The 25,332-nt window shown below is 34.8% G+C and overlaps 6 protein-coding genes across 12 annotated transcripts; 4 read left to right on the top strand and 2 right to left on the bottom strand.

Moving 5' to 3' along the window:
• The first annotated feature begins 1,186 nt into the window (after positions 1-1,186).
• On the top strand, positions 1,187-4,650 carry LOC111277961 (uncharacterized). 2 transcript variants are annotated; one of them, XM_022864406.2, is made up of 6 exons: positions 1,187-1,830; positions 2,583-2,822; positions 2,916-3,089; positions 3,179-3,285; positions 3,475-3,782; positions 3,883-4,650. In XM_022864406.2, exons 1-6 carry the CDS (start codon positions 1,738-1,740, stop codon positions 4,503-4,505), a joined length of 1,545 nt encoding a protein of 514 aa, XP_022720141.2. In that variant the 5' UTR covers positions 1,187-1,737; the 3' UTR covers positions 4,506-4,650. The 2 variants fall into 2 exon arrangements, with proteins under 2 accessions (XP_022720141.2, XP_022720140.2); XM_022864405.2 differs by having other exon boundaries at positions 3,862-4,650.
• An 891-nt stretch (positions 4,651-5,541) lies between these two features.
• LOC111277374 (uncharacterized) lies at positions 5,542-7,680 on the bottom strand. 2 transcript variants are annotated; one of them, XM_022863793.2, is made up of 4 exons: positions 7,554-7,680; positions 7,228-7,335; positions 6,407-6,522; positions 5,542-6,187 (listed from the first exon to the last, which is right to left on the bottom strand). In XM_022863793.2, the coding sequence occupies exons 2-4, from the start codon at positions 7,333-7,335 to the stop codon at positions 5,848-5,850; spliced, it is 564 nt and encodes a 187-aa protein (XP_022719528.1). In that variant the 5' UTR covers positions 7,554-7,680; the 3' UTR covers positions 5,542-5,847. The 2 variants fall into 2 exon arrangements, with proteins under 2 accessions (XP_022719528.1, XP_022719527.1); XM_022863792.2 differs by having other exon boundaries at positions 7,228-7,391; positions 7,554-7,651.
• A 638-nt stretch (positions 7,681-8,318) lies between these two features.
• LOC111277371 (Peptide chain release factor 2) lies at positions 8,319-11,601 on the bottom strand. Of its 2 annotated transcripts, XM_022863787.2 has the most exons (7): positions 11,158-11,601; positions 10,603-10,815; positions 10,064-10,165; positions 9,719-9,856; positions 9,138-9,442; positions 8,874-9,027; positions 8,319-8,776 (listed from the first exon to the last, which is right to left on the bottom strand). In XM_022863787.2, exons 1-7 carry the CDS (start codon positions 11,599-11,601, stop codon positions 8,642-8,644), a joined length of 1,491 nt encoding a protein of 496 aa, XP_022719522.2. In that variant the 3' UTR covers positions 8,319-8,641. The 2 variants fall into 2 exon arrangements, with proteins under 2 accessions (XP_022719522.2, XP_022719523.2); XM_022863788.2 differs by lacking the exon at positions 10,603-10,815.
• Positions 11,602-11,820: 219 nt separating this feature from the next.
• Positions 11,821-16,215, top strand: LOC111277373 (Pseudouridine synthase family protein). Of its 4 annotated transcripts, none has more exons than XR_016343769.1 (3): positions 11,821-12,181; positions 12,915-13,665; positions 14,344-16,215. XR_016343769.1 is itself a non-coding variant. In XM_022863791.2 (2 exons), exons 1-2 carry the CDS (start codon positions 11,821-11,823, stop codon positions 13,589-13,591), a joined length of 1,038 nt encoding a protein of 345 aa, XP_022719526.2. In that variant the 3' UTR covers positions 13,592-14,128. The 4 variants fall into 4 exon arrangements, 1 of the variants encoding a protein (XP_022719526.2); XR_016343768.1 differs by lacking the exon at positions 14,344-16,215 and adding an exon at positions 13,795-14,128; XR_016343767.1 differs by lacking the exon at positions 14,344-16,215 and adding an exon at positions 13,783-14,128.
• LOC111277370 (pyrophosphate-energized vacuolar membrane proton pump-like) lies at positions 16,033-20,659 on the top strand. The gene is made up of 8 exons (XM_022863786.2): positions 16,033-16,380; positions 17,385-17,959; positions 18,183-18,562; positions 18,650-18,736; positions 18,925-19,255; positions 19,377-19,787; positions 20,097-20,156; positions 20,264-20,659. The coding sequence occupies exons 1-8, from the start codon at positions 16,149-16,151 to the stop codon at positions 20,468-20,470; spliced, it is 2,283 nt and encodes a 760-aa protein (XP_022719521.1). The 5' UTR covers positions 16,033-16,148; the 3' UTR covers positions 20,471-20,659.
• Positions 20,660-21,424: 765 nt separating this feature from the next.
• On the top strand, positions 21,425-25,295 carry CRT1A (calreticulin 1a). The gene is made up of 14 exons (XM_022863790.2): positions 21,425-21,560; positions 22,713-22,820; positions 22,918-23,110; positions 23,204-23,462; positions 23,558-23,614; positions 23,723-23,770; positions 23,854-23,940; positions 24,023-24,080; positions 24,177-24,244; positions 24,338-24,433; positions 24,519-24,566; positions 24,651-24,680; positions 24,765-24,887; positions 24,973-25,295. Exons 1-14 carry the CDS (start codon positions 21,449-21,451, stop codon positions 24,982-24,984), a joined length of 1,299 nt encoding a protein of 432 aa, XP_022719525.2. The 5' UTR covers positions 21,425-21,448; the 3' UTR covers positions 24,985-25,295.
• The last annotated feature ends 37 nt before the right edge of the window (positions 25,296-25,332 follow it).

Here is a 25,332-nt window from a genome sequence, read left to right as displayed (position 1 = left end):
AGGAGAATTTTAAGACATTTTATAAATTAAATCAAAGAGGATTAATATTAAAAGTACTAATCAGATCCTTACGTTGGAGTGCTTAATTGGGGATTGTTCCACCTATGCATGAAATATTAATGAATCAAAAGAAGCAGATGTAAAACCATCTAACAAAGAACATTTATTTTAAAAGAATTTTTGGATTAATTTCTCTTTTTATATTATATATATTTTTTAGTTTTTAAGGTCATTAGATAAATTAGAAAAAAAAAGGGATTAATAGTGGATGCTCGATGATTAGTTTCAAAACCTTATCCAGTTCTTAATAATTATTTTTAATTTTAATTAACCACCTTTCTAAGTCACTAAAATATTAATTAAGAAAAAGTAGAATCATAAGTCTCTGACGTCTGTGGAATGTTACATCAGGACTGCTTGCTTTCTTCTAAAGTTGGCCGCACGAGCCAATCAAATTTGATTATTTTTAGCATTGAGCCGTTTTATATTTGTCTCTTTTTCTTGGAAAAAAGGGAAGAAATCAACTCAGAATCTGAATAAAAAAGTACGCAAATCTCAGATTTTCCTTTATGAGTGTATATATTTAATGCCTCCCTCTTTTTATCCGACCTATGTACCATTTATTAGTAAATAATTGCTGGATATATCCTCTTTATTTTTAGAAATAATAATGTTTTGTTGAAAATATAACTCAAAATTCATTACATCATTGAAAATTTGTTGAAGTGTTGTTATTACTAAAGCATCAATATTTATGATAAAATGAAAAATTAAAATTTATTAGCAAATATACAAAATCTCATATATATATATATAAGTTTTTAATTTATTGTACTTAAAAAGGTGTAAGATATCTCATTTTTCAGTACCTCCTTTGGCATTTGGAGTTATTGCTAATAGAATTTTTCATTAATGCTTGTTGTCTCTAGCTTGATATCAAATAATAACCTTAATTCCATTAATTCCAACTACAAAAATGAAGGGAAATGATGAAAAAATAAATTTGAATTAACCGGTCAAAAGATTTATATTAAGATCTCGTTTAATCGATGTCTTTTTTTCCTTAAAAAAAATTAATACGAGAGGAAATAATTATAGGAGTCTAAGGTAAAACTTTTTATGGGAGGCATAACTAATAACAAATTGTTAACCAACCTAAGAAGTTGATTTATATCCAAATTTTCTTTCTTTTTCAATATATATATATTTTTTGCTATTTCATTTTTACCCTAAATTCAAAATATAACAGAAGAAAAAAATTCCCTTGATGAAATAGAGTAATAGTAATAGTAAAATAGAGTTACTATAGTAAAAAAAAAAATAAAAAAAAAGAAGGGGAAATTTATGAAGTAAAAAAAAAGAAGCCCAGGTGTGATAAACAATGAAGTCATATCTAGCTTTACGTAGAAGAAGGAATCCTTTGTATATAAAAACGGCATTTAGTTCTCAACCAAATCCTCTCAAAACCAGTCTTCCTCTCCCTCTCTCTGCTTCCTTTCATTTCGGTACCCTGTTTTGTTCCTCTGTCTGCTTTAATTTCACAATCCCTTCTCATACACGGTCAAACTTATAAATTTCTACACTCGTTTCTTCTCCTGTACGTATAGATTTATATATATTTATATATATATATATATATAGATGAAGTTGTAGACAAGATCATTAAACCAACCCTTTTTTATGTAAAATCTTGGTCTTTGTTAGAACAAAATAAGAGTAAAGAGTTGTTTGAGGATAATGGAGAATGGGATTTTGGTTTCGGATGAGGATGCGAAGGAGTATGCTTTGATGAATGATTCTTCTCAGAGCTGGATGCAGTCAACTCCACAGGTTTTTTCTCTTTTTAATTTTTAGTGTTTAATGGATTATTGATCAGAGGCTGCTACACTGTGTTTAACTGCTTTTTTTTTTTTTTGGCTGAAACCAAATTGAGTTTACTGAGTCTTTACTTTCGTTTCATGTTTATCTTTTGAAGCTGCACCCAAGAAATTTACTGCATTTTGTTTTTCTTTTATTATTATTTTTTTCATGATTGCTATATTTATGTGCATGAGGCTAATGTTATGTCATGCACCTTATATTCAAGGTTTTTAATAATGGTTAATGATTAGTTCTGACAGAAAATGATTAAAAACTTCTTTTGATTCTTCTAATAAACTATAATTGAAATGTTTGTTCATTTATGGGTTTATTTTATGCATGGGGCTTTTGTGATTTTGGTTGACTTTATTTGCATCTTTGTTTGGTTTGCTTTCCTTTTCATTACTTGACTTGTGTATAAATGCTTTTTTGGTAAGTAGCAGCATTCCTCATATCGTTGCTACTTCATTACATTTAGCACATTTAATCCCAAAAAATAGCACAGAATTTGGCATATTGATACACAAGCATGCATCGGATTTTGCATAGGAGATGCAAAAAATGATTTCAATAACTCTAATTTTTTCTGTTTTGCAAATTATTATGTGGTGCATATATATTTTGACGCTATGATTTCCTTCTTATTTGTAACTTTTCTGTTAAATTGCTATTCTGCAAGCATTATATTAAAAATGAAGGTAGTTAATTTCTCTTTATTGTAGCTTGACTTGGTTCAAGCTTTGCAGATGTTACCTAATCTTGGCTTGAAGCTTTCCAAGACACCATCTTTCTTGAACAAGCTAGACCAACTAGTTCAAGAACAAAACTATAATAGAGAGCAAGCAAGTCCTAATTCTGCTTATGTTACAGCTAAAGCAAAGATAAAAGATACTTTACAACAGGCAAATAAGCTGAAAGCGGAAAACTTTCCAATTTCATTGCTTAAAATTGGTTCATGGCAGGTGAAATCAATCTGCTTACTTTGCAATTGAATTGATGTATACATAAATATGAAGAATTATGAACAATCTAGCTAATAATGAAATTTTTTCCAGAGGGTATCAAGAAATGAAGGAGACTTAGTAGCAAAGTTTTATTTTGCTAAAAGAAAGTTGGTTTGGGAATTTTTGGAAAATGCTTTGAAAAGTAAGATCGAAATCCAATGGTCTGATATCTTGTCCTTGAAGGCTGTCATACAAGAAGATCAATCTGGAACTCTTGAAATTGAGGTAAAATATTTTTTCTAAGTTATAAGACTTAAGATATAATGATGGTCATATTACTTGTTTTGATTTGTATGTTGGTGATATTTTTGCAGTTAAATCAGCCTCCTTCATTTCACCATGAGATTGATCCTCAACCAAGGAAGCACACTCAATGGAGAATGGTTTCAGACTTTACAGGAGGAGAAGCTCCTACTTTCAGGTTTGCATCATTTCTATGTTCCTAAATTTACTACTTAAGGTTAACCCATACTATGGATGTACTAAACATTAGTTTTTAATTTTTCATTTCCAACATACAATTTTATAGTTGTTGTGTTGTATGCTAAACATTAGTTTTTGATTTTTCATTTCCAACATAAAATTTATATTAGTTGTGTTGTATTCTTAGGAGGCACTATCTTGAATTTCCTCCTGGAGCCCTTGAGAAGCCTCTTGAAAAACTTTTAAGATGCGACAACCGATTATTTCAGTTGAGTCGGCAAGGTTATCCAACTCTAGAATGTCCTTACTTTCAGAAACATACATTTGGGATTGATTTTTCTTTTGATTTTGGTGGACAACAACATGTCAATCCTGAACAACAACAATTTTTATTTTCAAACGTCTCTTCACAGTATCTTTCTCAATACTTTCAAACATTCGAGCAGAAAACACAAAAGTCTATCAATCTTAAAGATTCAGATTCACCTATATCAGGTATTTTGTTACTTTCAATCCATATCTTTTAGTTAGATATAGGCATTAGTTAAAATTGCAAACTAACACATTAATATAGTTATGGATTTTTCACATATAGATGAGCACACCAGAAATCAAATGCCAGGTCAAGGAATGAACAATGTTAAAGATAGTTTAATTACAAACCAAGTTGGAGGAATGTCGTTCACTACTGCTTTGGTCCCTCAGGTAAATTCAACTATCTCTTTTCAAAACAGCCATATACCGAGTTATGTACAAGAAGTTATGAAAAATCAACATAGGAGACTGGTACCTACACTTTCAACCTCTCAGATGCATCCAATAGCTCTTCAAGAAACTGAAAGGCACCAATCAAGCTTTCAAATATTAAATGACCTTCAAACCATGCTATCGAATAATTCGGAAACTGAAGTTTCCAATGGTATGACAGAGGACAATTTATCCAGAGAACGACATCTTACAAACAACATCAGTAATGTGACTGCAAACTATGGACAAAATATGGTTGATAATGTTGTAGTTATGAGCAACAATTTGTCAAGTAGTGTCGATAATCTAATATATCCTCAAGTTGCTAGCTGGCCTCAGTCTCAAGTTTCTCATGAGAATATGAATATGAATTTGCTGCCTGATAATAACTCATTTTCTTCCTCTGCAACTATGGAATATTTTCCCAACTTCAATCATGAATTCAATGACTGGATTTGGAAGTCAGAATAATACATGGTGAATTTTGTTAGGATGAGATTTTATTACTGCGTCTTATCTTTTTCATATCAGATGCTACTCATGTAAGTTGTTTGTTGGACTTTTGTTACTGCATATGATGATATAGGAAGGTCTTTGCATCCATTTTGCTTTTCAATTGAACTCCAATTCTCACGGCTCATATAGATTGTCTTTTGATATTAATTTCTGATGGATACTTATTTGAGAAACAGACTGTGTAAAGTTTTTAAGAATGGTGTTGGTGAAGAAAAACCTTCCCTGAAGTTAGAAGTTTCTGTTTGTAGAAAAGTTCCTGCATGCTCAAGCAACCCCCAATTCCAATTTCGAAATCCACAAAAGCAAGGAAAAAACTAAGCAGTTTAGCAGGAAACTGCCGAGCCAGTGAAGAGACTAAATTGAACTACTAAGTAAGATCAGTCGTCTTGCCATTACGAATTAAAAAAAAAAAAAATTGACTCCTGCAAATTAAGGTCCAAGAAAACCCCTGAAATGATGATAACATGACTGCCCATTTTTAAAGATAAACAAAGAACCGTGTGAACAAGAAATCATTCATTATTTGGTTTGGCTTTCCATAATATAACAAATAACCATGAGCAACGCGTATTTCTTAATCAAAATGATTTTGCATGTTGATGTTGGAAAATATATATTTTTCTCCCTAATTAGCAGATCATAGTAAGACCTTGGCATACATTTCATCATCTTGGAGGTTTCTTCATCCTCGTCAAAATAAATGTCTAATCGATGATGAGCATGGAGAACTCATGCTTTCTAGTAACAAATTTCGTTTGGACTGAACATCAAACTTTTGAACAAATAATATTACCTGCTGACATAATACACATTCAGAATTGAAATTGTCTTCGTACCAGAAAAGGCTGTAATTCTTTCCCTAAACTGGTCCCTCCAGATTCTTTTTGGGCTTCAAGAAATCCTGAAGGGGATTTCTATTGTGCAAGATCAGGAAGTGGAAGATACTTGAAAGCAAGTATGCTTGCATCAACTTTGTAAATAAGCCAAGCCAGAAGAAATAGGGCTGGTGGTATACAAAATGCAACTTGAGAAGTCAGTCCTCAAACTATTCAAAGAATTAACTATAGCAAATAAACCTCATAAGGAGGATACAACCTATTGTCATGAGAACTCCATAGTTTATACCACAAATAAACACATCACTTATGTTCTGTCCTAGGCAGACCTAACAATGTATCGTTCCATCAAATGGAACGAATTAAAGGGAAAATTCCTTTTTCCAGCCAAAAAGATCACCAGGTTTGCAACAATGGCCTCTGTTGACATAACAACATATCTTCAGGCTAGGCAAGGGAGATTAAGTAGCATCATCAGGCGCAGCTGGAGTATCACTAGATTTGCCAGCAACTTCAGTAGCACTTCCCTCAGCATTCATGTCAATGAAACTTCGTTTCTTTGATGTAGAGTTTGAATTCTCCTTTTCATTTTCATTCTCCTTTTCTTTCCCTTTTCTTTTCTCATCCTTGACTTCTTTTTCAGGTTGACATACATCAGCTGAATGAGGAAACAGAGGAGGCTCCCTGCCGCTTAATTTACAAAAGACTCTTTCCACTGTTTCACTTATTTCCTTTCCTAGCCCATTTCTGTCCAGAATCAACTCCCAAACTGATTTTGAGGCCCTCTCGAGCACTGGGGTTCTGCCCAATAATAAGAACAAAAATTAGCTCCACCGTACATTCAAAGCCCCCTTCTCTTTCAATCAGGAGTACATAACATATCGTGCATGATGACATAGAAAGTTTTATGAATTATAAGAACATAGAGGCTGGGAGGGTCAAAACATGAAATAAGTACATGAAACCATCTAAGCATTATTGAACTTTAGCTGTTAAATAACAATGAACAACAACACTCACTCAAGTTCCTGCCTAAGTGCATCAAACAATTCTCTTTTGGTCTGTTTCTCAGCACCAGGGGTGTTAAGTACCTTACTCTGCTCTGCCATTTTGATTGTTGTATTCTTCAGCTCCTCCTATAACAAAGAAAAAGTACAGATATCATACAGAAACAGAGGGAACATAATAAGTCATTACTCTTCAAAATTCAATGAATATAGGTTCTATATTAATTATGTCAGCAAAGCACACACAACATATATCAGCAACTTCAGAGGAGAGCCCAGAACTGAATTCACATATGAGTTCTTAGAATTTTAAGTTGATGGATGATTTTCTGCCAAGTTAGAACAACAAATATAGTAGACAAGACTTCAAAATTCAGTACAATTATTCCACAATCCAAATTCATTTACTGCATCAAGTAGAAAACTTGATATTTGTTGGAAAAAAAAAAAGTACAACATTTGAAATTAGACTAAATATATAACTTTATATCCAGTGCCCACAAAAAGGACAAAATCTTATCGTTTAAGTAAAAAAAGGGGAATCATCAGCAAATTAAAAAACCCATGGGCTTTACAAGGGGACTCTAAAATCTATGTATGCCTAGCATTCAATTCAAGAACAAAATTCACATTAAACCTATCAAACAAGCACAAAGAGAAATCACTGAATTTGCAAAATCTTCATGACAAAACACAAATTTAAATGACATAATCCCCGAAAATCATTCAATAAACTATCTTTTACATCAAAACAAAAATACCCAGATCCAAAATTCAACAGATTGTATAGTAATATATTAAGATAAAGATAAAAGAGGTAAGAAAGAGACTAACATTGGCTTTAAGCTGATTGATAATCTTCAACCTGAGAGCATCAATGGTTCCATCATTCATCAATGACTCCAATACATCTTCTGGGGTTATTACTGATGATGATCCCATCTTTTAATTTGCACCCAAAAACAAAATTAACAGATTTAATTCCTTCAATTCTATGCCTGATAAGAAATAAAGAAAAAAGAAGAAAAGATATAATCTTTTCAGCTCTTCAACCTTCGTTATAGGAAAGAGTTAGGTAGTTAAAAGAGAAAAGCAAACAAAACAAGAAATTAAGAAGATGAAGATTAGAAAGTTAGAAACGCCTTGAGAAATTAGCGTACCTTGTTGTCGCTTTGTTCTCAATGCACAAATAAACGATGCTTTATTTGTTTCTCATGATTAAAAAAAAAAAAAAATGGAAAGACATTGGGTAGACTCCATCTCAGCAAAAACGACGTCGTTACACATAAGCTTTGTTTTGTTTTGGTTTTGTTTTCATAATAAATAATATATTATAAAAATGGCAATGGAGCAAATATCTGTTAATTTTTAAATGTTTGTATCCTATTAATATTTATGATATTTGAATTCATTTAAATATTTGTTTAAGTTTAATATTATTATCCAAATACAAATTTGTTTAAATAAATACTATCTGTTTAAATATTTAAATCTATTAAAATACTTTTTTATTTGAATTTTTTGTCAAAATATAAAATAAATAAAATTTTAATTTAAAATTTAAGTTCACTTTTAATTAATAATTAACAAAAGTTATTTTTTAATATTCAAAATCTTCTACAAATATAAAATTTTTTATATATATAAATGAATAACAAATTCAGATATCTATTATTATTTATTAAAATTTAAATAAATTCGGATATTGAATATCCAAAGGATGCTCTCCATATTTACTCTGAATCCATCACGGATATCATTTATTTACTGTACATTACTATCCCTAATTTAATATAATGTTTTATCCTCTACCGAATCCTATCGACTGTTTCCTACAAGCATGAAGTAAAGTATGTTTGGTCCAATTATATTGGTATTTATGTGTTTCTTTTATGTGATTACCTTAAATTTACAGAAAACAAAGATTTTTAGAAGAATAAACTGAACTACATATATTATTATGTGATAAAAGAAGTAATGCTATATGGCTTCATCATTAGTTAGTATTCTCCTCTAATTCTTGTACTAAATATGTATACACAAATGCCAATGGCCCTATCAGATCAGCTAACATAACGTATCTCAGAGGTGAAAATGCAAAAATCATGCATGACGTGGATTGCCGTAGCAGCCTACTGCCTTGCAAGTCATGCAGCTATACTATGGCCGTATCACAAGCTGGAAGTATTTGGGCATGCAGCTCCACATATTGATCTGCATGTTTCAACAAAAAATTTAGCTGTTAATCTTATTGTTCATCGTCATCTTTGTCCAATGAAGCAGATAAGTAGCTTAAGATGAAGTCGTCTAGATCTCCCTCTAGGACAGAATCAGGATCAGAGACCTCATAATTGGTCCTGAGATCCTTCACCATGCGGTAAGGCTGCATCAAAAGTAGCGAGCCAAAGTTAGTGTCACCTAAATTGTTTCTTGTCTAAAAAGAAATTATAGCGTAAGTTTCATGGCAACAGAGTATATACATGAAGGACGTAAGTACGTATCTGGTTGCCCCAACTTATCTCAGTAAGAGATTGTGTATGCTGGGAATTCATCTGTGCCTGATGAGCCATCTCAAGCTGGTCTAATCGAGACTGAAGCACAGCCATTGCTGAGGCCTTATTCTGATGCTGTGATCTGTGTTTCCAAGTAAATTATAAGCTTGGATTAGAGAGAAAATAACCGTTATTAGCACAAATAAAGCAGGAAAACAGCATTGGTTTTGACAATCAGCACACTGTTCACACCTTTCATTTTGACAAGTAGCAGTTATTCCTGTGGGAATGTGGACAATCCTCACTGCACTCTCAGTTGTGTTAACATGCTGACCTCCAGCTCCGCCAGCACGAAACCGTTCAATACGAAGATCAGATTCATTAATTTGTACATGTGTAGATACATCACCTAGGATTGGAATTACAGCAACAGCAGCAAATGAAGTATGCCGGCGTTTTCCACTGTCAAAAGGTGAGATACGAACTAACCTATGAACTCCTACTTCTGCTTTGGCATATCCAAAAGCATATTCACCATCAACTTTGATAGTTGCTCGCTGAAAGAATAGAAAAATCTAAGGTCAAAAACTTATATCCTCTTTCCAAGTAATCCTTTGAAATAGGGCCAAACGAACCTCAATCAAAAGTAAAAGTAGACAGTTCAATGGACTTCATGCTTAGCACTCAACTGGCATGATAACAACTCCCAGATATTGTTGAAAGTGGGTTATGCTATGCATACTTAGTTTCCTTCTATAGTGGATTAGGTGATAAAAACAGATATGCAATCAGGCGCTGCTTAAATGAAGGATAAACAGAGGTAAGAGATGAACCTTGATGCCTGCAATCTCACCAGGCATTTCATCCACTACTGTTACTCCATAGCCATGCCGTTGAGCCCAGGTTTGATACATTTGCATAACCATTGCTGCCCAATCCATGCTCTCAGTTCCTCCAGCTCCAGCTTGAACCTACATTATAAACCAAAATATCAAGGTTAAGATTGGCAGAAAATAAAGCAGCAGTTTTTTATTATCCATTTGGACAATGGAATAGAAGAACAGAAAACCACTTAAGCGCATGGCCATCACATTGCTTTCTAGGATAGATATCTTAATAAAGCTAAAAGATAAAAGTCTAGTGTGTTGAACATAGACAAAGTGGTATATAAATGAAACCTCTATATAGCAAGAGCAAGAATCATGCTCTCCAGCTAACAAAGCTTCAAGCTCCTTGTCTTTTGAATCTCTTCTCATCCTTAGCAATGCTTTCATTGATTCCTGCAGGGGAAAATTTTACAAAGTAAAAACTAGCCACCAGGTGTCTAGAGAAAGAAACCTAGTAAATACATGTTTTTCATAGATTTAGAGGAAGATATTAAGTAACAGCAAAATATCCCTATAAGAGACAGTTTAACCACCACATCCCATAGAGTATCTTTTCGTCAAATCTGGCTAAATCACCTTTTATGCATGAAAGTAAATCACTCTTATTTCTATTGTTAACTTAATGTTCTTTTTTACAGTAGAAACATTCCTTATTTTGTGTAGTAGAAAATCCAGCTACTCCAAAATATGCAATGATGATATATAGAATTAATCTAAAGAAACTAAAAAAAAAAAAAATTAGTTACCTTATCATTTACAAATCTATGAAAAATAAGCTATATATCATAACAAAGAATGAATACATGCCCAGCTAAGAAGTAAGAGCCCACCGATTCCAACTCACTGTCATTCTCTTCCCTTGCAAGCTTTATCATATCTATATGTTCAAGCAGTTCTTGCTCAAATGTCTTCACTTCTTTTATTTTACCCATTAGTGAGCCATGTTCACGGCTTATCTTACCAGCATGGACAGGATCATTCCAAAGGTCAGGCTTATTCAGCTCTAGTGATAACATATCCAACCTAACCATCAATTTCTTCCACTGCATCCACAGACAATAAAGTGCTTAACAAGCATGTTCTTAATACATATGTAACAGAAAGATTAGGCTTGATGGTAACAAAATCAACTTCATCAATCAATTGTCCACACATCAATAAATTCCTACATAAAGAGCCAAGTGAATTTACAATGAACTGAAAAGCTGTTAAAGAAAAGAACACAAAAGCAAAACTCCAAATCTCAAAGGTTAATCTAATATCATTACTCTGTTCAAATTTTAAGTTACAACTGCCAAAAAGAAAAACAGAAATGGTAACAAAAAAATCATAAATTTATCTCACATTGGATACAAGAATTTATCAAATGCCAATAAAACTAATACCTGAAGGCGCTTCTTGATAACTTGAATGGACTGAGCAATTGCAGCAGCATGACTCCTCCAATCACTCTCACTCTCCTCAAGTATTGTCCACTTACTGCCAGTAATCCCATCTACAGTAAGCCCATCAGACGTACAAGGTTCAATAGCAGCCTGTGTACCGAATTGTCCTGCCCAAATCCAGCCTTTTAGATTTAAATGAAAGGAATGTTGATTTTGTGACCCCAAAAAGCTTGAATTTTGAAGAGCCCAAAAGGACCCCCGTGGCTTTTTCAGGGACTTGAGCAAAATTGAAGAATACCCAGAATCCAAAACCTTGGAATTTTGATTGGAATCTAGGAAACTGTGAAGAGGTTGTGAGAAGCATAAAGCTCTGGTTTTGGTTCTACTGTATTGAGATATGAGTGAGGATCCATTACCGGCTCGCTTGAATATAAAAGCTGACATTTTTAGAAGAAAAAAGAAGGAAAAAAAATGCTTTTTACTCCAAAGGATTGGTTCTTAGCCTCTTGGTTTTGGGGTTTAAGAGGAACTATCAATTTCTTGTTCTAAAAGGGTTTAGGGCTACGGGGAAAGCCAAAGGGAGTTCAAAACGACTCCGTTATCCTTTAGAGAGGCTGAATAAATTGAAAGATCCAATTACTCTAACCGTCTAAACTGACACAAATGCCCTTGCTTTCCCTTCCCCAACAAACCTTCTTCCTTTATAGTCAAAAAACCCTGTCGAAATTCACCAAAGCCCTTCTCTTTCTATGCTCAAAAATGTCTACAAACTCCAATTCTTTCCAAAATTACCCAACACCTCTATCCCCTCCATTGCCATCAATCTCTAAAGACATAGAGCTTGCCAGAGCCATGACAGCTTCTTCAAAATCAAGCGTTTTTGGACTCTCAAGAAGTGATATTTTATATGACGATGAGTGGCTCATTGCTGTCAACAAGCCTCAGGGGATTTATTGTGATAGCCTTCTGGCCTCTGTTCCTCGGATTCTTGCTGACCCGGCCGACTCAGATCGTCTCAGTGAAGGTCTGTGTCTACCTTTTCTTAGCTTCTTCAGTGTTTTTTTAGCTTGTGACTAATTGTGAAATATTGGTTTCTGGGTTGACTCGGATAGGCTTAGTAGCGAACTATTCAAATTTTGACATTGCAAAGTTTATCTCTTTGGTGAATTTAGCTAATAGAAGATGTACTTTCCAGAAACTTGGACTTGGTTGTTGAAAGCTTCATTTTATTCAAAAGAGTTGCTTTTGTTGCAAATTTTTTGTCACGTAATTTTTACACTAATTTTTATGACTTTGAAGCAGCAAATTGTTGCCTACCTAAATGAAATATTAAGTTTGACAATGTTGCTAGCTGATTTCGTATTTTAGTTGACTTGTGCAAAGTCCTTTTAACACTGAATAGAATCTAAAAAGGTGACCTTGGTTGAACTATCTAGTCAGATTGGACTGTTTAGGAGGAATATTGTTTCCGTAGTATATGCATAGTGCCATAACAGTGGATTATCTATAGATTTCTCATTTCTTCCATATGAAATAGAACATTACATGGCCTTTATTTGGTCATAAATGGATTTTCAGTTAGCTTGTGGTTGTGGAGTTGAATAACATTGTATCACAGACTAGTTTGGACTCTTGATGGTTCTTTAGTACCTCTTCAGAAAGTGTAATGACAAAAATTTAGATGAAGCTGTCTTTTGATCTGCTTGAGTATTTTTCTTTATCAAATGTCCACATCCATTCATATATTTCCATTCCAGGGAACCAAGCGAGCCCATATGAGCTCCATCTGGCTAATCGACTTGATCGTGACACAAGTGGTGTCATGGTTATAACCAAGTCACACAAAGTAGCTGCTGTGCTTGTCAAAGCATTTACTAATCACAAGGTTCAGAAAACATATGTTGCTTTCTGCATTGGTTCAGCTCCACAATCGGAAAGAATTACCATCAAATCAGGTCATGGTCGATCAAAGTTTGGAGCATGGCGTGTGTATGCTGCAGGAGATGTTGGTCGAAAACTACCGGGTGGTTCCATAGTTAGGGACATGGAAACTACGTTTGAAATATTATCAATCAATGGAAAGCGGAGCTACAAGGAGCCATCTGAGCCTATGAAAGATGAAGAAAATACTATTATAGTTGAAGAAAAAGCTGTTATAGATGTTGATGCAAAGAAAGATGAGATTTTTGTCAGAGCATTTCCTAGAAGTGGAAGAACTCATCAAATTCGATTGCATTGCCAATATCTTGGGATTCCTATTAGAGGCGATGTGAAATATGAGGGTGTCTATGAGTGGAAAGGGAGGACATATGATGCCCATGAGCTTCATGCAGAGAGCTTATCTTTTCAGCATCCAATTACTGGTTTCCCTGTCCTGATTCAAGCACCTCTGCCTTTGTGGGCTAGCCAAGTACTGCAGCTCGTAACAGATTAAAGGGCATCCTCTGCATTCATTCTGGAAACTTTTAGCTTTTGAAGATCCCCAAGAATATGATGAGGTGCTTTGAGGTATGATTATTTCTCAAGAGGAAAATTGGCATATCATACATTATGCATGTAAGAACCATTATAATCATTCTTATGTGGCACATTGTTATAGCTGATTTATTCCTATGAGCCACGTAGTGCTATTTGCAGGATTCCACGATCCAACATGTTTGCCAATTTGCTGTGGTCTGTAATGCCTCAATTTTGAGCATGATTGATCAGTTGTTCTTTGCAGCCCTTTCCTCACCTCAGCTCCCTTAGTCCCCGACCGAATGGCTGAATTTAAATATGTTTTTAAATAAATGGCAACACTATTAATTTGTGTAATTGCTTCTTCTATTTTCTTTTCCTTTTCAAATCCGGGTCCGGATTTATTAAAAAAATAAAGAAAAAAAAACCATTTAAACGAATGTGTAAATTTGTAAAAAGACATGATCAAAAGGGTAAAGAAACTTCTTACAATGTATGGCTTATCGGTCTTATATATTCCTCCACTCATTATATTATTATTTGACAGTGATATCCAAACAACTGATTAGACAATTGCATGGCTTAAGTTCGTTGGTTTTTAAGAATCAGAACTTTTAATGTCTTTTGACTAAATAGTATGATCTCACTCAAATATCAACTGATGTAACAAATGAACATATTTGTGTCAAATCAAGGACATTTTATCTGATGAAGATGCTAATTAAACAGGTATAGATGGTAGCTAGTAGAAGCGTGATGGAAAATGGTATTCGTAAGGGCCAATCATTTGAAAATGAATAAAAGATCAAGGACAAAAAAATCCGCCCATGGTATTGTCTTGTAAGCAAGCACTGTTAACCAATTTGATTATCGTGAAGGAACAAAACAACTTTTTTCTGAGAAAAACAGAGCCACTTGTTTTATGCATTTTATATGGCTTATATATGTGATAAGGCAAGAAGGATGATCCAATTGCCTGGCCTTGCTATGTTAAACAAAAAGATTTGGTGGTTATCTTGAAAAGTTGGGAACTGCCTAAAATCTATAAATTTCTACCAGAAACTACGTTCCCGTGAAGTATGTCTGTTTCACCTCGAATTGTATTCGATATTTTGCTAGTTGGCTTGTCTATTTCAAGGTTTTGACCCTCCTTGGACCTTCAATGTGACTAGTTCTTTGGTTGTACTTTCTTTTCTCACTTTGTAAAGGAACTGTGGAATTGTCAAATCTGTAGGCTAGGCTTTTGAACTTCAAGCACGATTCTTATCTTGTAAAAGAAAAACAATGCCGTGAAACTTTTGTTTTTTTTTAATGATGGTTTTAAAATTGTAAAACAAGTCCAACATGGTGCTTTTAAAATCACAGGAAATTGTTTGTATAATAAAATATAAAATCAAGAATTCTGACTTTCTCCCCTTGCTTTAGTCATGTGAGTTAAAACTAAAATTAGATGGAGAATTACAGTTTTAGTTCGAATTGAATGACAGCTAAAAGTTGAATAAGCTCAAGCAAAGTGAATCTTCTTCATGTGTTCTGATATGGGTTAGACTTGCATTGTTATCATCGAATTTTATGGCTAGGCATGTGTGAAACTTCTTGGTTAAGCAAAGTAAAGTTTGCACAGAAAATACATGTTTTCCCCTCTTTCAATATTGATTCTGAAAGACTAAACAAAACTAAAAAAATGTATGAAATTATCTTGAGATTAATTTTTGGCACATGAATATCCAAATGGTTTTTGCTCAAATTTAACTTAGATTAAATTCAAATTAAATTAGATATTGGAGTGATAATTAATGACTCAAAATGCAATATGACTTTGGCAATTTGACACAGCCAAGCTGATGTTTGCAGCAGATTGGTTTGGGTTAAAATAATCAGAGAGAAAGTTACCCACGTTTAACATCAATTATTATACATTGAATCAAGCCATCCGTTTTAATTATCTAGCTACATATCTATATTCAAATGGTGGATATTAATATTTTTTTTATTCTTTTTTCTGGTTCTGTTTGTTGTCAAGTGGACAATCAGTAACAACATACTTTGAATCCATCAAAACCCATTGATCCAATTCTCCTTAAGTGCTGTTTTAATCCATGTTTTTGTTCTGATGTACACATCAAGTAAATATTATTATTTTGATCTTATCTCCCCACATGGTAAACGCTGGTTTTTATCCAACTTTATCCATAGCCTAACAAAAACTTTACAACATGAACTTAATGTGAATGAGCACATTGGATAAAGATAGTGACAAAACTCAAAACTGCTAGATCAAAACAACTGGTAAACACAATCCATGGTTTAGAAGAATCTAATAAGCTTGTTCCATCTGTCGTTCAGAACAACCGGTTTGTATATTTCAGTAGCCATGCAAGGCATGCCTTTAAGACCACTTTTGGATTGATTACTTCCGAGGACTGCAGCTTTTTGAGTCTGTACTTCAAAAATCAGTTATTAGTTTTTGCTATATATTTTGCTAGGACGAGCCAAGAGACAGAGTGAGGTTGTTGGGAGCCAATTTTCTGGAAATGAGTGCCTTGAGTGAGGGTCTTACCCAGCTTCTGATACCAGTAGCTGCCTTGGTGGGCATTGGTTTTGCTTTACTTCAATGGTTTTTGGTCTCAAGGGTGAAGGTCTCATCAAAAGATTCAAGCAATGGGTATAAACAAAAGCTGATTGAAGATGATGAAGAAGAGGAGGGTATTAACAATCTTGAGGTTTCTATCAAGTGTGCTGAGATTCAACATGCCATTTCTGTTGGTGAGCTTTCTTTTCTCTATTTCTCTCACTTTTATGTTTGTGCTTCAGCTTTTTGGGTTTTTTTTTTTTTCTTATTTTCGTCAACTTGTTATCCTTTATGGTGAATTTTGTAGTCTAAAATCCTTGAGAAGAATATCATTTTTAAGAAGTCCAATGATATCATACCATAGAGGATGATGATCATGATTCATGGTGTCAGCTAAAAGAAAGAAAATATTTATATTGTTTTCGTAGTGCTGTTTTGATGCTTATATTATATAATACCGGCTAAGCTATTTTGTTTTTAGTTTCCATCTTATTGTCCCTTATCATGGTTCTTGATTTGAAGATGTTTATTAAGGAAAATAGAATTTTGTAACTATTTACTGTAGAGCTATGACTTTCTTCTTGGCACTCTATAATTGACAGATCAAGTTTTTCAACAAATTCTGCCTATTTTTCTTTTGTTCCTTCTTTCATCCTTTATCATCTTCTTTTTTCTGATTCCTTCTCTTTTTACCTTTTCCAGTGAAGAATTGAGTTTTCCATGTAGGTTATCTTAGGGATTCTGAAAATTCATCTTCTGATGGGTTGCATGTAACTTTCCTTGGACTGATTTTTCTGGATTTCTGATTAAGCCAATTGAATGGTCAACGATTAGAACAATAGGGTTAAAAGCAGTCCTCTATCATTGAGCTATACTGGCCAACAAACACTTGAACTAAAAGAGAGGAAAAAAGACATGCATGATTCTCCTTCAGAGTAACTTGTGAAGAATGCAGATTTTTTATGCTAAATATTGTGCGCAAATATGTTATGCACCTATGCAAATCTGTGCTTTTGATCCTTCTGCCCATCTAGTTTGTCTGATCCTATACCTTATTATCACTAGTATGGTAAAGTTTTTATGCATCATTCTTTACGGAGTTTTTAAAATAAATTTCCATTCATCTTGTCTGTTATTTTCTACTTACAACTTCAATGTTGTGTAACTGAATTTTTACCTATCTGAATCATGTTCACAGGTGCAACCTCTTTCCTCTTTACCGAGTACAAGTACCTTGGTATCTTCATGGGTGTATTTGGTGCAATTATCTTCCTCTTCCTTGGTTCAGTTAGGGGCTTCAGCACCAAAAGTGAACCATGCACATACAACCAGGGAAACACTTGCAAGCCAGCCCTGGCAAATGCCTTCTTTAGCACAGTTGCTTTCTTGCTGGGGGCTTTTACTTCTGTCCTCTCAGGTTTTCTAGGGATGAAGATTGCTACTTATGCCAACGCTAGAACAACTCTAGAAGCAAGGAAAGGTGTTGGGAAGGCATTTATAACAGCTTTTCGCTCTGGAACAGTCATGGGTTTCCTTCTTGCTGCCAATGGCCTTTTGGTGCTCTATGTATCTATCAATTTGTTTAAACTGTACTATGGTGATGACTGGGAGGGACTTTATGAATCTATTACTGGTTATGGTCTTGGTGGTTCTTCAATGGCCCTCTTTGGAAGAGTTGGTGGAGGAATATATACTAAAGCAGCCGATGTTGGTGCTGATCTTGTCGGTAAAGTTGAGCGAAATATCCCTGAAGATGATCCACGAAATCCAGCTGTAAGTTCCCACAGTTTCTTTTCCACTTTGCTGGGCCTATTTTCCTTTCTACACTCCCTCTATGCACCACTTTCTCCTCACTTATGCTGTAATTTCTCATTTATTTTAGCATTTTAAGTTTCTTCATAAGAACAGTGGTAGATAGTTCTCAAGTTCTAATGCCACTTATATTCTAAACGGATTGACATTTTTGCTCGCACCTAACTTTGAGGAACTTGTACAGGTTATTGCCGATAATGTGGGTGATAATGTAGGAGATATAGCTGGGATGGGTTCTGATCTATTTGGATCTTATGCTGAATCATCATGTGCAGCTCTATTTGTTGCATCCATATCATCCTTTGGGATCAGCCATGACTTTACAGCAATGTCTTATCCCTTGATAATTAGCTCAATGGGAATTGTGGTTTGCTTGATAACTACACTCTTTGCAACTGATCTGTTTGAGATTAAGAATGTTAGTGAAATTGAACCATCCTTGAAACGGCAACTCCTTATATCTACTGTGCTGATGACAGCTGGGATTGCCGTTGTCAGCTTCTTTGCATTGCCATCAGAATTCACTCTCTTCAATTTTGGAACTGAAAAAGAAGTGAAGAATTGGTATGCAACCTGTAAACTGTTTTCTCTTCATTTGAAGGTTTCCACCCCTTTTCTTTGTTCAAGTCTTATTGCTTATGTAAAATGCAGGCACCTTTTCTTCTGTGTTGCTATTGGCTTGTGGGCTGGACTTGTTATTGGATATACCACGGAATATTACACTAGCAATGCTTACAGGTGAGGATCTTTGTTAGTTTAGAAGTGTTCTTACTTCATCTGGGTTGTAATTATTAGACTAGAATCAAACAAATTATTTTGGATTGACCTTTGAGATGCTATTCATCAATGCCTTTGGATATGCATTCCTGTGTAGAATCTGTCATTCTCTATCTCTGATGCTTACCACCCTCTTCAATTACTTGCAGTCCAGTGCAGGATGTTGCAGATTCTTGCAGGACAGGTGCTGCAACAAATGTGATTTTTGGGTTGGCTCTGGGATACAAATCTGTTATCATTCCAATATTTGCCATTGCCATTGCTATTTATGTGAGCTTTAGCCTGGCTGCAATGTATGGAATTGCTGTGGCCGCTTTGGGAATGCTCAGTACTATAGCCACTGGTCTTGCAATCGATGCTTACGGTCCTATAAGTGACAATGCTGGTGGTATTGCAGAAATGGCTGGAATGAGTCACAAGATACGTGAAAGAACAGATGCTTTGGATGCCGCAGGAAACACCACTGCTGCTATTGGCAAGGTGAGGTTTATGTTGATTCCATGATCTTTTTCTTCAAACTCATTTTAGGTCCTTCCCTTTCTCCCATCTTTTTCCTCAAAAACTGAAAAGAACTTTGGCATGTTCTGCCTCGTCATTTCAGGGTTTTGCAATTGGATCAGCGGCCCTTGTTTCTCTTGCTTTATTTGGTGCCTATGTTAGCAGAGCAGGCATCAAGTCAGTCGATTTATTGACACCAAAGGCTTTCATTGGACTGATAATTGGAGCCATGCTCCCCTACTGGTTTTCAGCCATGACAATGAAGAGCGTGGGAAGTGCGGCTCTCAAAATGGTTGAAGAGGTACGTCGGCAATTCAATACAATTCCAGGACTAATTGAAGGCAGGGCAAAACCAGACTATGCAAATTGTGTCAAGATTTCAACTGATGCCTCACTCAGGGAAATGATCCCACCCGGTGCTCTTGTTATGCTTACTCCACTTATTGCCGGAACCTTCTTTGGAGTTGAAACTCTCGCTGGTGTTCTGGCTGGCGCACTTGTTTCTGGTGTCCAGGTATGAGTTACCATTCATCTGTCCTTCCATAACTGTATCATCATTCGTTTTGGGCTTTCAAGTGCCAATCATTTTTTTTCTTTTGCTATCATCATCTTTCATTTGCTCTCAAGTCTCAACTTCGATAATTTCACAGTTTTTGTCAGGACTTTATTGATTTCTCATGCAAAACACTGTTTTGCCTCGTAAAAATCTTGTTGCAGGCTTATGTCTAACCTTGTCAAGATCACCTATTCACCACAAGATTGTTTTATGTACATCATGCTCTCCCCTTAGCTGATCTTACTTAATTACTTATTTCTTCCTTAGGTTGCCATCTCAGCTTCCAACACAGGAGGAGCGTGGGATAATGCCAAGAAATACATTGAGGTACATTTCAGCCATAATTTTTTGATGCTCAAGCTCAAGGAGCTCTCGTTTTGATAATCATTTTTCAGTTAAAATTCTCACTGCTTAGTTTAATGTGATTTGCACAGGCCGGTGCTAGCGAACACGCCAGGGCACTGGGTCCTAAGGGTTCAGATTGTCACAAAGCTGCAGTGATTGGTGACACAATTGGAGATCCCCTCAAGGACACTTCTGGTCCATCACTCAACATCCTGATCAAGCTCATGGCAGTTGAGTCACTGGTTTTTGCTCCTTTCTTTGCAACTCATGGAGGCTTGCTTTTCAAATTGCTCTAAATTCAAACCCTTTTTACTTGCATTGTCTGAGTTTAACTCCGGTACATATGTTCAGCAGTAGAGCAGTATGAGAAATGGAACTTTTCTGTAACTAGTAGTAGTACCAATATGTACTAGAAAATCGAGCTTGCCTTTGCTTCTGTTACTTACCCAATTTTAGTATGAATAAATAAGTTTGATCTGTTTTCATTTTTATTGTATTAAATTTCATTTCTCCAGTCCTTTGTTTTATTTGATTCACAGAGTCCATAAAATAGAAAAATACAAGCCCTTGGGGCCATTTTTGATGATGTTCCATGCCAAGGGCACAAAATCATATGATAAATTTGGTCGGAACATTCATGTTATGCAATGAGTTTTGAGTGGCTTCCAAACTAAGCATAAAAAACCAGATAATAAATAGAAAAAACAAGTGCTGGCCCTAACCCACTCTCCAAAATTATCTTATTTTCATGGACTTGCCTCTCGAATGAAAATAATCTAATGACGATAGAATTAAAAGAATGATAATCCTAATGAACTTTATTAATCCAAAGATAAATTTCTTTGGATTAATAAAAATGGCACAAATAAAATATTCGAAGAAGATTCCAATGTGATTAGATGTTTCTGGATGAAAATATTTAATCCACTGCCACAAACTAACATGTAGGTGGAGCCCATTGGACTGCTAGATACTTGCCTCGTGTAACACTGTTCCAACGAAACTGAAAGTCTGATACGTAACGCTTTAAACTCCTAGCCAAACAAGACAAAATTCTCCTACGTGTCATGTGAAATTAATTCCCACTAGTTTTTCGCCACGTCAATCCATGACACTCATGAATGACATGTCGCGAACCTATTGGCCCACGTGAGATTTAATGGAGAATAATTCTTTCATTTTTAACTGGACGGTAAAAACCTGTAAATTCAACGACTATATAAGGGGACCCCGTCACTCCCTCTCAGCCTGCATCTCCATTTTTTCTCCCTTCGATGAGTTTAGCAATGGCAATTCTCAAACGAAACCCTAATTTTGTCTCTCTAATCCTAATCTCTCTCGTCGCCATTGCCTACGGTGAAGTTTTCTTTGAAGAACGCTTCGAAGGTAAACTCTTCGTCACTCATTTCCCTCCGCTTTCTATTACTAAATCTGTGCGTTGTATCTGAACGTTTAGATCGGCTTGTTTTTTTCGTTTGAATCTGTTTTGTAGAGGTTTAAGCTTTACATTTGATCCAATTTGAACGGATCGGTGATTTTTATGTGTTAATTTGTCGATCCCGTTTTTTTCTATTTGTTTCTTTACTCAAATGCTTACTTACGTTTAAAAATGCAATTAATTCGAGTAGATCTGCAGATAATCAGATTTCGTATCTCTGGTCTGGAATTTTTAAAAATAAAATTAGTGTTACACATTTAGTTTAATTACGATAAGAAACGACAGTGAATGCTTAGTCGCTAGAGTTTCAATTTATCTACAACTGTAGAGGATAATAAAATGGAATGATGATTAATGTGTTATTATTTATTGTTTATTTTATTGATAATTTCGAGGCGAGTGTTTGTTTCTGTAAGAACAAAGATTAAGGGAATGAAAACATTAGGTAGTATTTGGTTTTAAAAAATAGAGCAATTTTTTGTTTTCATTTCCTTGAAAAATGAAAAATATGAGTGAAAACATGTTTGGTAATTGAAAACGAAAATAATAATGGGTTGAAATATGAAAATAAAAAAGATGTTTTCAATTGAAAAAACAAAGGATGTACATTACTTTTTTTTCTTATGTTTTGCAAGTTACCATATTCGAACACTTTTTAATGTCATTAATTAATAAATGTATATAATTAGATATCATTAAATATTTTATTTATTTCCTTATTTTTGCATTTTTAGAAAATAATTTTTATTTTTGTTTACAAAATACATTTTTTAGAAAGTAAAAAATAAAAATTTTTCTAGAAAATAAAAACAAAAAATATTTTTTCAAACCAAACTGAGCCTTAGTTTTTAGCAATGTCCTTTTTAGCAGAATAGACAAATATCAGAGTCAAGCAGAAAGCCAGAAAGTATACCTATTTAGCGTGCCATGCCTGGTTACATTCCTAAGATTCTGTATTCTTTTTAACTGATAAAGTAGAACTTCTGAAAAGGAAGCTGCTTTCGCTTTATTGTACTTTTTTTTTACGTTTCACTGTTAACAGCATAATTGCACTTTTTTTTTTGGCTGATTTTGCTTTTTCTATTGTTGTGAAACTGAAGATGGATGGGAAAGTCGGTGGGTAAAATCTGACTGGAAGAAAGATGAGAACATGGCTGGGGAATGGAATTACACTTCTGGAAAATGGAATGGAGATCCTAATGACAAAGGTAAGTTTATGGAATTACTCATAGCTTGGTTTTGATAAAGCTACCTTTTAACTCCTCTGTTTCAAGTTATTTACTAATGGCCTTGCATTTTGTACAGGTATTCAAACTAGTGAAGACTACAGGTTCTATGCTATTTCAGCTGAGTTCCCAGAAGTTAACAACAAGGACAAGATTCTAGTCTTCCAATTTTCTGTCAAGCATGAGCAGAAGCTTGACTGTGGTGGTGGCTACATGAAGTTGCTCAGTGGTGACATTGACCAGAAGAAATTTGGTGGTGAAACCCTATACAGGTTGTTTTATGCCCTGCGATCTGACCTATTCTATCTCGAATAGATATTATTGTTTTAGATTTTCTTATTTTTTGTTATGTTGGTTGGTTCCAGCATCATGTTTGGGCCTGATATCTGTGGCTACAGTACCAAGAAGGTACATGCTATTCTTACCTACAATGGGACAAACCACTTGATCAAACAGGAAGTTCCTTGTGAGACTGACCAACTCACTCATGTTTATACATTCATTCTCCGTCCTGATGCTACCTACAGCATTCTTGTTGATAATGTTGAGAAACAAACTGGTAGCTTGTACACTGATTGGGATCTTCTCCCACCGAAGAAGATTAAGGATCCTGAAGCCAAAAAGGTAATCGGTCATACCCAATCTCAATTGATTTCTTTTTGGTTTATTTTTTCTCACATGGATTTTGAGTACAAATTAGTACTTTGCATGATGGGCAGCCTGAAGATTGGGATGAGAAGGAGTACATCCCTGATCCTGAAGACAAGAAACCAGAGGTAATAAGCTTTTCATTTTTTCCCCTTCCTCTGTTCTCTTATGCTACATTTTATATACTGCCTAAGAATGCATAGGCAAGGTAACCTGTAGTGTTTTGATTACTATAGGGTTATGATGACATTCCCAAAGAGATTCCTGATCCTGATGCTAAGAAGGTAGTCATTTAACTCTTTCTGGAATTATGAATTAGTTTGCCTTGTTTAAAATTAAGATTAATGATTAAAATCATTGACACCAGCCTGAAGATTGGGATGATGAAGAAGATGGTGAATGGACACCCTCAACAATTCCCAACCCTGAGTACAAGGGTCCCTGGAAGCCAAAGGTTTGTGAAATCCTTATCTAATATCAACATTTAATATTATTTTTGAGTTAGTACTGTGTAATAATTCTTCCTCTATCTGCAGAAAATCAAGAACCCCAATTACAAGGGCAAGTGGAAGGCACCAATGATTGACAACCCAGGTTTATTGCTAGCTCTTTTCTGTAGTGCCTTTTTCTTTTTATTGTTAACAACAAAATTTTTGGTTATTTATTCCTGTGTTTTTCTATGGCCCACAGATTTCAAGGATGATCCTGATCTCTATGTTTTCCCCAACTTGAAGTATGTTGGTATTGAATTGTGGCAGGTATTCTTTTGCCACTTTTTCCTCTGCTTCTATGCTATTATCATTCCATGCCATTTTAGAACTATAACAAGATAAATGTTTGTGTTTTGTCAGGTGAAATCTGGAACAATGTTTGATAACATCTTAGTTGCTGATGATATAGAGTATGCCAAGAAACTAGCTGAAGAAACATGGGGCAAGCAGAAGGATGTATGCGTATCTCTGTATTTTGAATTGTAATTTTTTTTCCGTGGTTCTTTTTGTCATTTGTGGCTGATGCTATTGGCTTTTTCAGGCTGAGAAGGAAGCATTTGAGGAGGCAGAGAAAAAGAAAGAGGAGGAGGTATTTTCTTGACTAGAAGCGACTTATATCTGTCTTATTTGCACGTATTACATCTCCTTTTCTAACTAATGAAATGATCTTCAGGATTCAAAGGACGATCCAGTTGATTCTGATGTAAGCATACAACATGCGTTCCTAAGAATATGATTGCTCTGTTTGCTGTTGTTCTGGTTTTCATTGTGTCACCCGACTTTGTAGGTTGAGGATGATGATGATGATGATACTGATGATGCTGAAGGAAATGAGTCTGATTCTGACACCAAATCAGACGCAAGCAAAGACAGTGCTGAGATAAAGGAAGAACCTGAGAAAGATGTTCACGTAAGTAGTTATTGTCCTGTCTGACTTTGCTAATCAAATTTATCAGTTGCATGTTTATTGATCAATTATTGTCCTTTGCATGCAGGATGAGCTGTAAGGCAAGAGCACTGCAATATTTTGCTGACAATTTGGTTTGGAGATAAAAGCGCCACAAGTGCTCTTAAAAATTTTTCATTTTTTTTAAATTTGTAGTCGTGTACGAGTTTCGTGTTAGAGGAAAAAGGAATTGCATGCTTCTGACTGATGCGTTTTAAAATGGTTTTAACTGTCTGAACAAAGAGGCAGATGTTTTCTATGATCAGTAGATTTTTCCAATAGTTTGAACAATTCAAGTTCCAATGGTGTCATATGATCAGTAGATTTTTCCAATATTTGAACAATTCAAGTTCTCAATTGCATCTTGTTTCATTCCAATGGTGTCAATTGCATCTTGCTTCAGTCTTTT

Source organism: Durio zibethinus, chromosome 7 (genome assembly GCF_047325235.1).
Source record: "Durio zibethinus cultivar Kanyao isolate XHJ-2024 chromosome 7, ASM4732523v1, whole genome shotgun sequence".
Taxonomy (NCBI): Eukaryota; Viridiplantae; Streptophyta; class Magnoliopsida; order Malvales; family Malvaceae; genus Durio; species Durio zibethinus.
This window is presented reverse-complemented; position numbering and strand designations above follow the sequence as displayed.

Coding starts and splice junctions, on each gene's coding strand:
- LOC111277374 (XM_022863793.2), bottom strand. CDS start 7,335: ATGGGATCATCATCAGTAATAACCCCAGAAGATGTATTGGAGTCATTG. Junction 6,523..7,227: donor TCAATCAGCTTAAAGCCAAT/GTTAGTCTCTTT, acceptor TCTTTGTTATAG/GAGGAGCTGAAGAATACAAC. Junction 6,188..6,406: donor GCACTTAGGCAGGAACTTGA/GTGAGTGTTGTT, acceptor ATTATTGGGCAG/AACCCCAGTGCTCGAGAGGG.
- LOC111277961 (XM_022864405.2), top strand. CDS start 1,738: ATGGAGAATGGGATTTTGGTTTCGGATGAGGATGCGAAGGAGTATGCT. Junction 3,090..3,178: donor CTGGAACTCTTGAAATTGAG/GTAAAATATTTT, acceptor ATATTTTTGCAG/TTAAATCAGCCTCCTTCATT. Junction 3,286..3,474: donor GGAGAAGCTCCTACTTTCAG/GTTTGCATCATT, acceptor TTGTATTCTTAG/GAGGCACTATCTTGAATTTC.
- CRT1A (XM_022863790.2), top strand. CDS start 21,449: ATGAGTTTAGCAATGGCAATTCTCAAACGAAACCCTAATTTTGTCTCT. Junction 23,463..23,557: donor AGGATCCTGAAGCCAAAAAG/GTAATCGGTCAT, acceptor CATGATGGGCAG/CCTGAAGATTGGGATGAGAA. Junction 23,771..23,853: donor CTGATCCTGATGCTAAGAAG/GTAGTCATTTAA, acceptor CATTGACACCAG/CCTGAAGATTGGGATGATGA.
- LOC111277371 (XM_022863787.2), bottom strand. CDS start 11,601: ATGTCAGCTTTTATATTCAAGCGAGCCGGTAATGGATCCTCACTCATA. Junction 10,166..10,602: donor ATGACAGTGAGTTGGAATCG/GTGGGCTCTTAC, acceptor TTTCCCCTGCAG/GAATCAATGAAAGCATTGCT. Junction 9,028..9,137: donor GCTACTTGTCAAAATGAAAG/GTGTGAACAGTG, acceptor TTGGAAACACAG/ATCACAGCATCAGAATAAGG.
- LOC111277373 (XM_022863791.2), top strand. CDS start 11,821: ATGCCCTTGCTTTCCCTTCCCCAACAAACCTTCTTCCTTTATAGTCAA. Junction 12,182..12,914: donor CTCAGATCGTCTCAGTGAAG/GTCTGTGTCTAC, acceptor TTTCCATTCCAG/GGAACCAAGCGAGCCCATAT.
- LOC111277370 (XM_022863786.2), top strand. CDS start 16,149: ATGAGTGCCTTGAGTGAGGGTCTTACCCAGCTTCTGATACCAGTAGCT. Junction 16,381..17,384: donor TCAACATGCCATTTCTGTTG/GTGAGCTTTCTT, acceptor TCATGTTCACAG/GTGCAACCTCTTTCCTCTTT. Junction 20,157..20,263: donor ATGCCAAGAAATACATTGAG/GTACATTTCAGC, acceptor TGATTTGCACAG/GCCGGTGCTAGCGAACACGC.